At 31.6% G+C, this 13,781-nt stretch overlaps 1 protein-coding gene across 1 annotated transcript in view; it reads right to left on the minus strand.

Moving 5' to 3' along the window:
• LOC124076287 (intermembrane lipid transfer protein VPS13A-like) overlaps nt 1–13,781 on the minus strand; it is a 152,287-nt gene that overhangs the window by 89,713 nt on the left and 48,793 nt on the right. Inside the window, 7 exon segments of the mRNA XM_046420133.2 lie at nt 1,150–1,279; nt 3,027–3,160; nt 3,756–3,884; nt 9,483–9,629; nt 9,749–9,853; nt 10,100–10,495; nt 12,741–13,023. Coding sequence (XP_046276089.2) covers nt 1,150–1,279; nt 3,027–3,160; nt 3,756–3,884; nt 9,483–9,629; nt 9,749–9,853; nt 10,100–10,495; nt 12,741–13,023 — 1,324 coding nt within the window.

The following is a 13,781-nucleotide window of genomic DNA, read 5'->3' on the forward strand; positions in this document are numbered from 1 at the left end:
TTACAGGCCAATCTCCTTCATGAATATTCAAACAAAAAGTTTTAAGCCAATAGCAAGTCAATTCCCAAAATGTGAAAGCGGCCTAATATTAAAAAACTAAATCATATAATCCATCCTCAAAATAAGATAAAGTCCCAAAGCCACATAATCATTTTCAATAGATAAAAATTGAAAGCATTTAATTTTTTAAAAATCAGCAAACTACTAGGAGTAGAAAGCAATTACCTTAATTTGATACAGGGCTGTTAATTCAAAAAAAAAATAGTAACAACAAGAACAACAACAAAACCCTAGAACAAAAAACACACTTAATAATAAAATTGTCCAGTCTCCTTTCTAAAAGAGAAATGAGATAAATCACTGGCCTACTGATAGCCAGGAACAAATAATAATAAAAGGGAAGAAAAACATTAGAATAGGATCAAATTAAGATGAATTCTGAAGGACAAATATAATTTTAAGAAAATATTTTCTGAAAGTCATTTATGTTATTAGAAAATGTTTGTATAAAACCTTATTATCTGAACTTGCCACTAAGAAATAAATTGTTAACAGTATACTTAATGGACCCTTAAATGTTTTCTACATAAGCAGTTAAATCTAAGATGACTGTCAGGGCAAATAATTTATCTCTTTATGAGGTGAATGCTGAAAGCACTTCTGTAAGCAAAGCTTTATCTTTTACAACTTAGTAGAAGCATATAGAGATGTGGACAAAATTAGACTACTTCTGGTTTATAATATTTCTGGATAAGATAAAGCTGGACAGAACTCACTTTTTTTACAATGAACATAAGGGAGGACTTCTATATAGTTTTGTTTTAAAGGAAGAAAAGTTTTGCATGTTTTTACTGGAGTAAATCTGAAAGATCCTGCTTCTTTGGGATAAAACTAGTTCTTTCTGGTTTCCAACTGTATTTAGCTTCTGGTTAGATTAAAAAAAAAAAAAAAAGAAAAAAAGAAATAGTAAAAGAAACAAACAAATAAAAAAGAGCCTAAATACTATATTTTAAATCACTGGCAGTTATTTTACAAATATAGAACAATTCTTAAAATCATCAAGGCTGATAATAATCTTTTAAAAAACACACAGACACACAAAACCAAAAAGAGTTCTGAGAACACTGTAATAATCAAACTAACACTTACGTCCTTTTGTGTTACTTCCCCATGGCTTTTTCCACAACTCCACTTTAATTTTCTAGAGCCCACTGGATCAGCCCAGGTATAAAACACTGCTTTTCCAGGAGGAAGGGAATCTTCAATATCACTGAGACAACTGTTAAAAGTAGCAAAAATAGGTATTAAGTTAAATGCAACCAGATAATATATCAAAAATACAAGATAATATATAATTCTTAGCCCATTGAGATTTGTAGAAATTCTGAATTAGACAAATTTTCCTTATATAATGAAATAAGCAATCTCTAAGAAAATATTTTAAGGAAAGCATCTCACTTAGGAAATAAAGATCTTCAAGTTTGAAATGAATGTCAATTTTTGTTTTAATTCAAATTATGGACAAAATTTCAACTATTTTATATGATTCATACTAAATCTAAGAGAATTTAACTGGCAACTGTTCCCTAAGTGTTAGTTACTGTGGCAAAAACAGGTGTAGCTTTGTTATTTTTAAAACAATAAGATGTGAGACACAATATAAGAAATTCAGCTCATTCACAAAAAGATTTCAATAAGAAAAACAGAAATTATTTAATCAAAGAAGTAATAAATTAAAGTTTTTCTGAGCCAAATAAATTTACCCTGTAGATTAAAAGACTTCACTGGCTATCAGATAATATTAACGAAAACAGAATATGATCCTATGCCTATTTAGTAAAATATTTAAATTAAAAAAAAAAAAAGGGAAGAGAAACCCTTGTAAACATTCAGAAAAGCCAGTTACTTGCAAAGGAATAAAAATGAGCTTTTAGAAAAAAAATTCTATAAATTAGTGAGAAAGTTCAAATATACAGACAGAATGCTATGAAATAGAAAGTGAGCCTTCACCAGATACTCAATCTGTCAGTGACTTGATCTTAGACTTTCTAGCCTCTAAACTGTGAGGAATAAATTTCTGTTATTTACAAAAAAGTCCAAATAGACTAAGACAGAATTTATGTTTTTTTATAATATAATTAAAAAACAAGACAAAACAGGAAGTATCCTTTCTCAATATCTCAAACAAATGAGACAATGATAGACAAGGAGGACTTCTAGGTACTTCTTAGACTAGTTCTATGGTCCCTATTCAATACATGTTTGATTTAAATCAATTATTATAAGTTTTACATTTGGAAGCGAAAGAAAAGTATAAATACACTAACAGATATGGGTCCATTAAAAAGTAAGAGATGAAAACAAAATACTCCGACACAGTAAATTCAGGATAACCTGGAACCACTAAGTAGTGGAACATAGAGTTGCATAAACTACAGTAGCATCAAGAGGGTATGATATCACACAAAACTGAAATAAACAATTTTAAGATTAGTCCTATACCATCAACCTTGAGTTTTGGTATTTAGAAAGCAGTTCTTTTCCCATACACTTTAGCAAGAAGAGGATATCTGAAAAAAATCTAAAATTTTATAATTACATTATGCTTATTAACATATGAAAATTTCAAAAAGACCAAATTCTGAGACTCTGAACAAACCTTGACATTTTTCAACAGGCTAAAAAATGATCCAATATGATATGTCAAGAGCTTTGTAATGTTTTGAACAACTAATAAAAAAAAAAAAGAAAGAAGACGCAGAAAAAAAAAAACAAATAAAAAATGATCAAGCTTTGGCTATACTAAACTCTTCATTGAAGATTCTTTCTTCGAAGCATTTGAAAGTAAATTATGAAGTTGGTTTGATCCCTACAAACTTGAGTATACCTTTCTTTAAAAGTAGGACATTGTTTCTTATAACCACAATACCATTATCTATGTTTATATTCATGAGAAATCATTATAAATGTCTCATTACCTAGATTCGGCTAATCAGGAGTTACCATATTTGTGATAATCTTCTTACCTTTGTTGGTACTGAACAAGATCATTCTTAGTGTGATTTATTAACAGGAATGTAGCTGCTCCAGCATGGTAATCTGAAAATGTAATAATGGTTGAATGCTCAGCCAAATTAACTTCTGCTATGATACCTCCAAGCTAAAAGAAAGGAAAACAGTCTTTAACGTGATAATTTCCCCAAGATTATTATTAATAACATGTAGTAATAAAATTATTCATACCTTGATAATTTGGAAGACAATTTAGAAAATAAGCATTTTATATTGCATTTCTGGGAAACAATGACTCCTTTTTGTATGCAGATTTGTGGAATTCTAGATCGCCTATCTAGCATCCTAGGCACTCCAACTCACTTTCTGTGTAATAATTAATTTATCTTATATTTCTCTTTTTTAAAATTTTTTAATTTTTAAAAAATTTGTTCTAAGGCTGGGGTAGTAGCTCAATGGTAAAGCGCTTGCCTCGCAGGCTTTAGACACTGGGTTTGATTCTTAGCACCACATAAAAATAAGTAAATAAAATAAAGATACTGTGTCTATTTGCAACTAAAATATATATATTTTTTAATTTTGTTAAATATTTCTTTTTTTTTGGTACCTTTTCCCTTTTAAAAAGAAATGTTGGTTCATTTTTAGTGAGAGGGGAAAAACAGATAATTGTTTTAAAGAGTAAAATAAAATACTAGTAAATACACAGTAGCTTTTTCAAAGATTCTTGTGAAAAGATAACTTACCTCATTATTCAGACGCAATAAAATACAATTTTCTTGCTTGTTAAAATATATCCTTTTTGGAGGACCTTCACTCCTTTCAACTTGAATAAGAAGTTTACTGCCAGCATCCTCAGGCCAAAAGGGGATACACTAAGAACATATATTACATATATTTATAAAAATAAACAGATCTTATCAAAAATACTTATATTGTTGTAATAAACTCATCATAGTAGTAAAATAAACTTCAAAAAATCTCTGTCAGCTGGGCATGGTTGCGAATGCCTATAATCCCTGGGACTCAGCAGGCTGAAATAGGAGGTTCTCAAATTCAAGGTCAGCCTCAACAACTTAGTGAGACACTGTCTCAAAATTTAAAAAAGTAAAATAAATAAGGGCTGGCAATGTAGCTCAGCAGTAAAGCCCCCTGGGTTCAATCCTGAGTACCCAAAACAAACAACAACAAAACCACCAAACTCTTTCAACATTGTTATTAGGTTGCTTAGCTGAACAGCTATAAACTGTCAATTTAGAAATGGGTTATCACTTTCAAGTACTAAAAATACAAGCAGCAATGAGTAATTAAGTTGAAGAGCAAACATAAGTAGGGTGCTTGGAAGAAAACAGACTTCTTTCAGAGAAATGTTGAAAAATCAGCAACTAAGCTGAGTCAGAAACTAGGAAGCAGATGTTGAGTTTAAAGCAAAGGTTCATTTAATTACTAAAAATATAAATCATGTTTGGATATTATTTGTTAATTAAGTATAAGTACACACTATTGATGAGTCAGAAAATGTAATTAGGCTCTTAATATTATTAAGAGTAAAAAAGTAATCTAAAATTCATAGAAGGAAAGAAGCTTGGAATCTCAAAACAATTGGACATCTGTGATTTGGAAATCAGGCTAAAGACAGAGGAGACAGTGAAGGCACCAGAAAAAAAGACTGGAGGACAGAAACTGGAAACAAAGACAAGAATTAAAAATACAAGATTGAGAACTAGCCTTCTCTATAAACTATAGTCAACTCCATCTTAGGTCCTGACCAGATTGGTCACTTGATTAGTCATGCAGTGTTTTCAAAGAGCCTTTTCATGTATGATACCTGATCTTTATCATATATGACCTGGGACAATTCTTTTTTCCCCTTTTTAGTTGTACATAATGGTGGGATTTGTTGTTACATATTTGTACATGCACACAGTGTAACAACAGAATTTGACCAGTATCATGCCCCAGTACTTTCTTTTCATCTCCTCTTCCCTTCCCTTAACCTCCCTTTGATTTTCATAAGATACTCTCCCCTACACAAACATCTTTTTTTTTTTCTCTTTCCTCTCTAGTTTCCATAATGACAGAAAACTTTCTGAGTATGGCTTATTTCACTTAAAATAATGTTCTCAAGTTCCATCTATTTTTCTGCAAATGACATAATTTCATTCTTCTTTATGACTAAATAAAATTCTACTGTGTACATACACCACATTTTCTTTATTAATTCATCTAGTGACATACAACTAGGCTGATTTCATAGTTTAACTACTGCAAATTGTTCTGCTATAAACACAGGTATGCGTGTATCTCTACAGTATACTGACTTTGATTCTTAAGGATAAATACTGAGTAGATATATAACCATGTCATATGGTATTCCTACTCTTTTGCGGAACCTCCATACAGATTCCCATAGTGGTTGTACTCATTTGCAATCCCACCAACAGTGTAAAAGTAATCCTTTTTCTCCATACACTCTCCAGCATTTATTATTTTTGTATTCATGATGGCTTCCATTCTAACTAAAGGGAGATGAAATCTCAGTGTAGTTTTGACTTGAATTTTCCTAACTGCTAATGATCTAGAACATTTTTTCATGTATTTGTTGGCTATTTGTATTTTTTCTTTTGAGAAGTATTTGTTTAGTTCTTTTGCCCATTTATTAACTGGGTTATTTGGGTTTTGGTATTAAGGTTTTTGAGATCTTTATACATTCTAGATATTAATCCCCAGTCAGAAGAACAGAGAGCAAAGATTTTTCCCAATTCCATAAGCTATCTCTTCACAGCTTTAGTCATTTACTTTGCTGTGCAAAAGCTTTCTACTTTGATGCCAATCCATTTATTAACTCTTGGCATTATTTCCTGAGTTTTACGGATTGTACTGAGAAAATCGCTGCCTGTGCCTATATGTTAAAGAGTTGACCCCACATTTTCTTCCAGGAATTGCAAAGTATCTGGTCTAATTGCTATGTCTTTGATACATTTTTGAGTTGATTTTTGTGCAGAGTGAGAAATAAGGAAATAGTCTCATTCTTCTACATGTTGATAATTAGTTTTTACCTGGGGACAATTCTGTAGTAAAACTGAGCTAAATGTCTTAGCTTGTTAAAGTCGGTTTTATTCAACCATGAAAGGTAGAATTAGTTATTGAACAAGGTTAAGGATGTAAGAGGTTTACTATGATCCCCCCCCATCCCGTCAAGACTTCCTGTATCCTAGCAGGTACTGACCCGGGAGAGTCAAAATAGAAACAATACAACTAATCCAAGCATATTTCTTGTGAAGAACTGAAAAGACTAAAAATGCTGTATATTTTGGACATCCCCAAGGCTATAATTCCTTGACAGCCTTGGCTTAATACTTGAGTTTAATAATGTACAATGTATTGAGCTTAATAATGTATAATGTATTTAAAACTGTGAGGCCTCTTGAGGCTCAATAAAGTGCTAACGTTTTTGTCTTTTGTAGAAGGGAAACAGAGAAATATAGATAAGGTTAAAAATCAAAAACAGTGATAATCATGAGTATTTTTCTTTCTTTTGGTGCTGGGGATTGAACCTAGGGGCATTTCACTACTGAGTCACATTCCTAGCCTTTTTTATTTTTTGAGACAGGGTCTCACCAAGTTGCTTAGGCCTTGCTGAGCTGGCTTTGAACCTGCAATTTTCCTGCCTCTGCCTCCTGAGCCACTGGGATTACAGGTGTGCGCCAACACGCCTGGTGAGTATGCATCTTAATATGATAAGGTTGATCAGTATGAGTCAAATTAGAAACATGCTTACAGTCCCAGCTACTTGGGAAGCTGAAGCAGGATTGCTTGAGCCCATTAGTTTGAAACAAGCTGCACACCTGTAATACCAGTTACCTGAGAGCCTGAGACAGGAAGTTCACAAGTTTGAGGTCAGCCTTGGCAAAATCCTCAGCAACTCAGAGAAACCCTGCCTCAAAATAAAAATAAATATAAAAGGACTGAGGATGTAGTGCAGTGGTAAAGTACTGGTCTCAATCTCCAGCACAAAAAAAAAAAAAATTAAAGTCAGCCTGAGCAACAAAGTGAGACCCCATTCCCCTATCAAGAACAAAAAGCCAAACAACAAAATTAGAACTTAAAAAATTCAACACATGAAAGAAAATTTATTTCTTAGGCTGAAATGATAAACAAAAACAAAAAAAAAGCAAATTTTAAAGAGTCATTAAGCATTTGAGATTGAAATTAATGTAAATATGAACTAACTATTGAAAGACATTCTACAGATAAGGTTTTCATAGGATAATCAAGACCTGACAATATCTGAGAGACACAGATACATCAAGACAGAAATGTTATCACAAAATCATGGAAAAAATATGTGTAAGAAAAACATAAAGCTAATGAGATTATGTGGAACACTCACAAAAATAAATCATATATTAATTCAGTAAGCATGTTTTGAAAACATGCTATGTTTAATCTTTGACCAAAACCCTCCTAAAGCTCCCCATTTCACTTGGTTAAGGTAAAGTCCTTGTAAAGGCTTACAAAGTTCTGTATAGTTATCCTTCATTACCACTATGCTTTTCCTCTACTATTTTTCCCTCTCCAGTATCACTGGCCTCTTTTGATATCCCTCAAACGTGTCAAATACTTTCCCTCTTTAGAATCCCTATTCTGGTTTATCCTTCTGTGTCTAATGCTTTCTCCTCAAATATTCCATCAGGCCTCACAAGGCTAACTAAGTACCCTCCCCGTTCCAGAGTTGGTACATAGCCAGAACACTGTGGTTTCAAAGACAATCCCCCTCATTTCTCCCTCACACAATACTTTTAGATATACCTGCATTTCTAGCCCAGGCACTTTCATTTGGAGGTCTCTCTATCTGGGCCCATGAGCAGAGGAGTTCCTCAGAAGCCTCTGCCAGAGGTTTATCTGAGAAGAGGAGAAGCCCTGAAAACTCTTTCTCAGTGCTCAGTATTTTTCTACTCCTGCCCTCTTTCATCCCTCAGGTTCATAAAACTGCCAAAGCCTTTTGTTAAGGAGTCCTTCAACAGGGAGACAACCCCAATGTCTGGGCTGATCCACTTTATCCTAGAAGGGGAATGTTCCTAGAAGGGAAAATGGAACAAGGGGATGTAAGTGCCCTATCTGGTTTATTTAGCCACTTGCTTGGACTATTCAAAGTAAATGATTAAAAGTTTGACTGTGTTAATTCATTCTGGCTTGTTGTCTTAATCAATTACTCCTATATTTGTCAGCTCAGCTGAGCTCTTGACAGCTACTCTCTCATTTCCTGCAAGCTTTTGTTCAAAGGTGACTTCAGTGAGTTCTGATCACTTCACTAAAACTAAAGGTCACTCCTTGCTCTTCAGAATGTTTGATATTCCTTATCTTACTTGATTTCTATTTCTCTCATTAGACTTGTAACTTTCTTATACATTTTATTAACTGATTAGGGTATTATTGATTTATTGTTTTTCTTTGCACCCACTGAATTGTAAACTACCAAAGACAGAAACCTGATATTTTGTTAACAGATGTAATGCAAGTCACATAAAAAGTACATGGTAAGGAGCTGGGGCTGTAGCTCAGTGGTAGAGCACTTGTCTGGCACGTGTGAGGAACTGGGTTTGATCCTCAGCACCACATAAAAATAAAATAAAGGTATTGTGTCTACCTACAACTAAATATTTAACAACAAAACAAAAACAAACAAAAAGTCCATGGTAAGTATTCACTGAAAGAATGAACAGAATTGAAAAAGGTGGAACTTCTGGAAATGAGAAATATATTTAAATAAAAAATCAGTAGTTTAAGTCATAAATAGCAGTTTAGACACAGTAAATTTAAAAAAAAAAACAAAAAAAACAAGAAAGAGATATACAAAGTAGAACTCATCCAGAATGTAGCAAAGAGTTAAAGACATGGAAAAGACAAAAGGAATATTAAGATATATAAGATACATGAAGGAGAATCTGAACATCTAACATGTTTGAATAAAGATGCAGTAGGAAAATAAAAACAGACTAAAGGAAAAGCAATATTAAAAGACACATAAGTTTCAAGTTTTATAGAAAGTAAATATTCTATCAACCTAAGTCAATTGTTTAGAATCTTTTATGTAGATCTGACAGCAAATGATGGTACACAATCAAAATTTCATAAGTTACTTCAAATAATTTGAAGGAAAGTTTGGCTTAATCTACTCTGTATGAAGGCAATTCTAAAAGAGAAAATAAATCATTTCCTCCTCTTTGATGCCTCTATACCTTAACTAATTCCATTAGTATATTTAAACTATATTTAACTGAACAAGCTATGCATTCCTATAGAGAAAGGTCTAGTTTTTGATAATTAAATATTGAAAGCCTAGTACAAATACTCAATAAAAGTTCATGGAACTGATTCAAAATTGGGGTGGGGGAGGGTTAAAATTTCAGGCATCTAACTTCAAAAAAAGAGAATTCAAAGAGGTACATTTTTGAAATTCATCTACCCACCTGCTCGAATTGAAGAGAGAGCCATTTATCACTTCCCTCTTCAGCCACTGATATATGATATTTGCTCTTGTTTTTAATCATATAAAAAGGAGTAAATGTCACAATTCTGGTAATGTTAAAACTGCTAAGGTTTATAGTGACACCAACCTAAGGGAAAAAAATTAACAGTTAAAGACTGTTATATTATTATAATATCCTTATAAACTTTTCTTAAGTAACCAACAGATATTTTAAATAAAAGTTGCTTGAACGCAGAATGAACTTACTTGATATTCCATTTTTGGGCCTTTGCATTTAACGGCTCCATGACTACCAACAGTATCAATTGAAAACTGATCTGACAACCCACTATCAGTTACCATAAGCTGAACCTAAGAAAAAATATTTTAAAGATATTACAAGTACCTTTAAAAATTTTTACTTAAATTGACAATTTAAAACTTTTTTTGCATAAACTAAATATTACATTAATACACAAAACCTTTCTCAACATTAAATGTTAAATCTACTTAACCTCATGTACAAATGTTATTTCTACCTAAGTTTCAAAGTACTTTAGTGCTCCAAATAGGAATCATAAAAGAGAGAAGAGCAAGAGTAAGAAAAAAGTTACATACCTTATTGGTATAAAAAAAGTGATTTGGCTGAAAAGAAAAGAGAACTGGCTTTTTGTAATTAGGTGGATGCTTTCGATGAATTCCATCTGCTTTGTATTGTAACATTCGGCCAGTTTTATTGACCATCCAGTATGGACTATGAAATGCCACGATTGCCTGACCAGTGTTGTAAGTCATGTGGATAGCAATATCTAAATCTGTCTTTTCCATTTCTGTAACACAGGTAAAACTGATGAAACTAATGTCTTGTTGATTAGATTTTATATAAAATTCACTTTTCCAATCATGATTAAGATAATCAAGCAATTTTAAATGTAGTTTGGTTTTATCCACTTGTTCAGTATAAACCTGGGCTGAATATCCTTCATTGAGAGTAAAAACTGTATTTTCAATCCCCTGTAATGAAAAAATACAATAAATTTTGAAATGTCTGAATAATCATCCAAAAGTTCTATTTTATTATTTTAATGCTATACAAAAAACTCTTGAAATAACAATCAGAACCAGTTAGAAGACCTACACTGAAGTTCTAACTTTGCCAATGATGAAAACCTCTGTAAAATATGGAATCTAGACTTGAGTAATTGATTTGTAAAATGGTTTAAAAACTACTTCAAAGACTCTTGTGAAGAATAAGCAGTACGAAACTTCATTGGAAATTATATGTGAAATATTATAAATATAATTAGTAAAACAAAAACATCTACAAGTGATTATAGTTTGAAAACTACAAATTAACAAAAAACATAAAAAGCTAATGCTAATCCAAAATAATAATCTTTTTTTTTGTTAATTTTTTTTATTGGTTGTTCAAAACATTATAAAGCTCTTGACATATCATATTTCATACATTAGATTCAAGTTGGTTATGAACTCCATAATCTTTACTGCCTTCCATTTCTGATGTGTTGTTGTGGTTCTGACAGCTGTGGGGAGTGACCCCAGGGGTGCTCTATGATCTAGCATTTTTAATTTTTTAAAAAATTGAAACAGGGTCTCCTTAAATTGCCCAGGCTGGCCTTGAACGTATAATCTTCTTGCCTCAGCTTCTCATGCAGCTGGGATTATAGGCCTGTGCCACAGTGCCAGGTTCCAATCTTGATTTTTACCAATCCATTCACACATATCCAACAACTATATTACATCTTATGTATCCCTCAAAACTGTTCATTGCTCTCCAACCATGCTTCCATTACCTGAATTCCTATCTCTATGACCTCTAAGTTTGAGTCTCCTAACCACACTTTCCTCTTCTATTCCCTTTTCCCATACTTATATAAATTGTCTTTATAAAAATTGATCACATCCTTTGGAAACTGGCAGACAGAATATGATTCCAAGAGCATCAAATCAAAAATTTTATAAGAATATAAATGTAAATAGTACATCTATGTATCTTACCAGTATTCTCAATATTTCTTTCCTGGTTTCTTATTACAATTAATATTGTTCATAACATAAGATGAAGGAATCTCTTCATCTTAAAATTTTTAATTAATTAAAGCAAAATATCAGCTACTGTTTCCTTATATGCTAAATAATATTTCGCACACACAAAAATGATGGTGGTTGATGGTGGTGGTGCTGGAGTGCCTCTTAGTCATATGCTAAATTCTTTATGTACACCAACAAATAATTTCCCCATATCCTAACCATGCAAGTATTATTCACATTTTATATACTAGGAACAAAATATTATAAAATATAGCCTAAGAACATACAACTAGCAAATGGCAGAGTTAAAATACAATCTCAAATCTGACAGAAAAGTGCAACTAACTATCTGTCACTCATGTGGTAAACAGATATTCTTTAACCACAGATATGTCAACTCCCTTCAGCAAAGAATGTATTAGAAAATATAGGAATATAATAACTCAAAAAGCAAAATGAATCTAGGATAAATATAATGAAAAAGTACTTTCTTTCATGTGATAAGTTTGAAAAATTGATTATTTATATGAAATCTATGATGGAGATATTACTTTTATAACCTTATGAGAAAACCATACTTAATCTGCTAAAATAAATTCGAGTATTTAAGGGAAAAAGCACCTTCAGAGGGCAAACAACTCTTTTAGGGAATTAGCATTAAATATAATACAAAGTAGCCAGCGTTTCTGCTTATGTATAGTACTTAAATGTTATTTCAATATTAATTCTCATACTCATTTCAAAAATTAGTATTCATCTTTTAAACAAATGATATATGAAATATACATGCAATATATTGTCTAAAACAAGTGATCTCATCAAATGATTATATGCAATTTTATTATCTCCATATTCTAAATTTTTAAGAGAACTGCATATTACTTTTGTTAAGTTATTTTATAAATGGCTTACCACAGTTGTGCAAATAATTTGTATTAGGCTTAACAGACTTCTAAGGTAAATTAGTGAAAAGTACTTTAATTCATCATTTTATACATGATTAAAACATTTCTACTTGAAGAATATCTGTTAGATATTCTTTATTACTACTATATAACATTTACTAGAACTTCAAAACAATTTTTATTTTTCATAATTTTAAGTAACTCAAGCTGCAAAGTCAGACAGGAAGACAGAGACACACACACATACACACACACACACACACAAACACACATAAAATAATGATATCCCAAATCAAAAATACCTCAATATAATAAGCAATTTTATAAGGAAGAAGATTTCGAAGTAGGATGGGTGGCCACAAATGCATTATATAAGGTAAGTCCCAACCATCTTGTGAATATACTGACAGAGATGTCAAACTATCTTTTTCAGGGACGATATTAATAATAAATAATTTCTTAGAAGGGTTTGTAGATCTACATTTCTTCTTAAGAAGAGCTCCATCATTTGCTATAATTTCTTCAAAGTCAATTGGTTCACACTTTTGATAGTCCTCATCTTCTGGCTTCAGAAAAAGAAATGATCTGCATAAAAGATTAAACATTATAATTTAAAATGCCTTGAGAGAAATAGATGAACTCTAGATAGGGCAGAGGGTTGGGAGGAAAAGGGAAGGGGTAGGGGGTTAGCAAGGATGGTAGAATGTGATAGACATCATTATCCAAAGTACATGTATGAAGACACGAATTGGTGTCAACATACTTTATATACAAACAGGGATATGAAAAATTGTGTTGTTTATGTGTAATAAGAATTGTAATGCATTCCACTGTCATTTATTTTTATAAAATCAATAAAAAATAAAATAAAATGCTTTACATTAAAAAACTATGATTACAGCTTTAGAATAATGAAATTATTTTGTTCCATATTGTTATAATAAATATTTAAGTTTTTGTATATTTTTTAGCCCTAGGTAATATCTTCTTAACTTTCTGGAAATCCATTATGTTATTTGGCTTTTAAGAAGAGAATATTTTTATTACAAATTTACTATTTTAAAAGTGTACTTATAATAACCAGAAAATACACAATCATACCAACCATATATGCAAGGCTAAACACGTACAATCTCTTGTGTATTTTACTGAAAGAAGTTGGCTTTATGTCATCTTAACAAGAAGTAAATGTCACAACAGTGATCATAAAATTTAAAAAATTCTATTGAAAAATCATCACAGGCTTTTTAAAGTTAATGAAAGTTTTTGAAATAGTATGGAGATTCCTCAAAAACTAGGAATGTAACCACCATTTGACCCAGTTATCCCCTTCCTCAGGATAT

This window comes from Marmota monax, unplaced genomic scaffold (genome assembly GCF_021218885.2).
Source record: "Marmota monax isolate L192 unplaced genomic scaffold, Marmota_monax_Labrador192_F-V1.1 WCK01_AAM20220418_F8-fsc00683, whole genome shotgun sequence".
NCBI lineage: Eukaryota > Metazoa > Chordata > Mammalia > Rodentia > Sciuridae > Marmota > Marmota monax.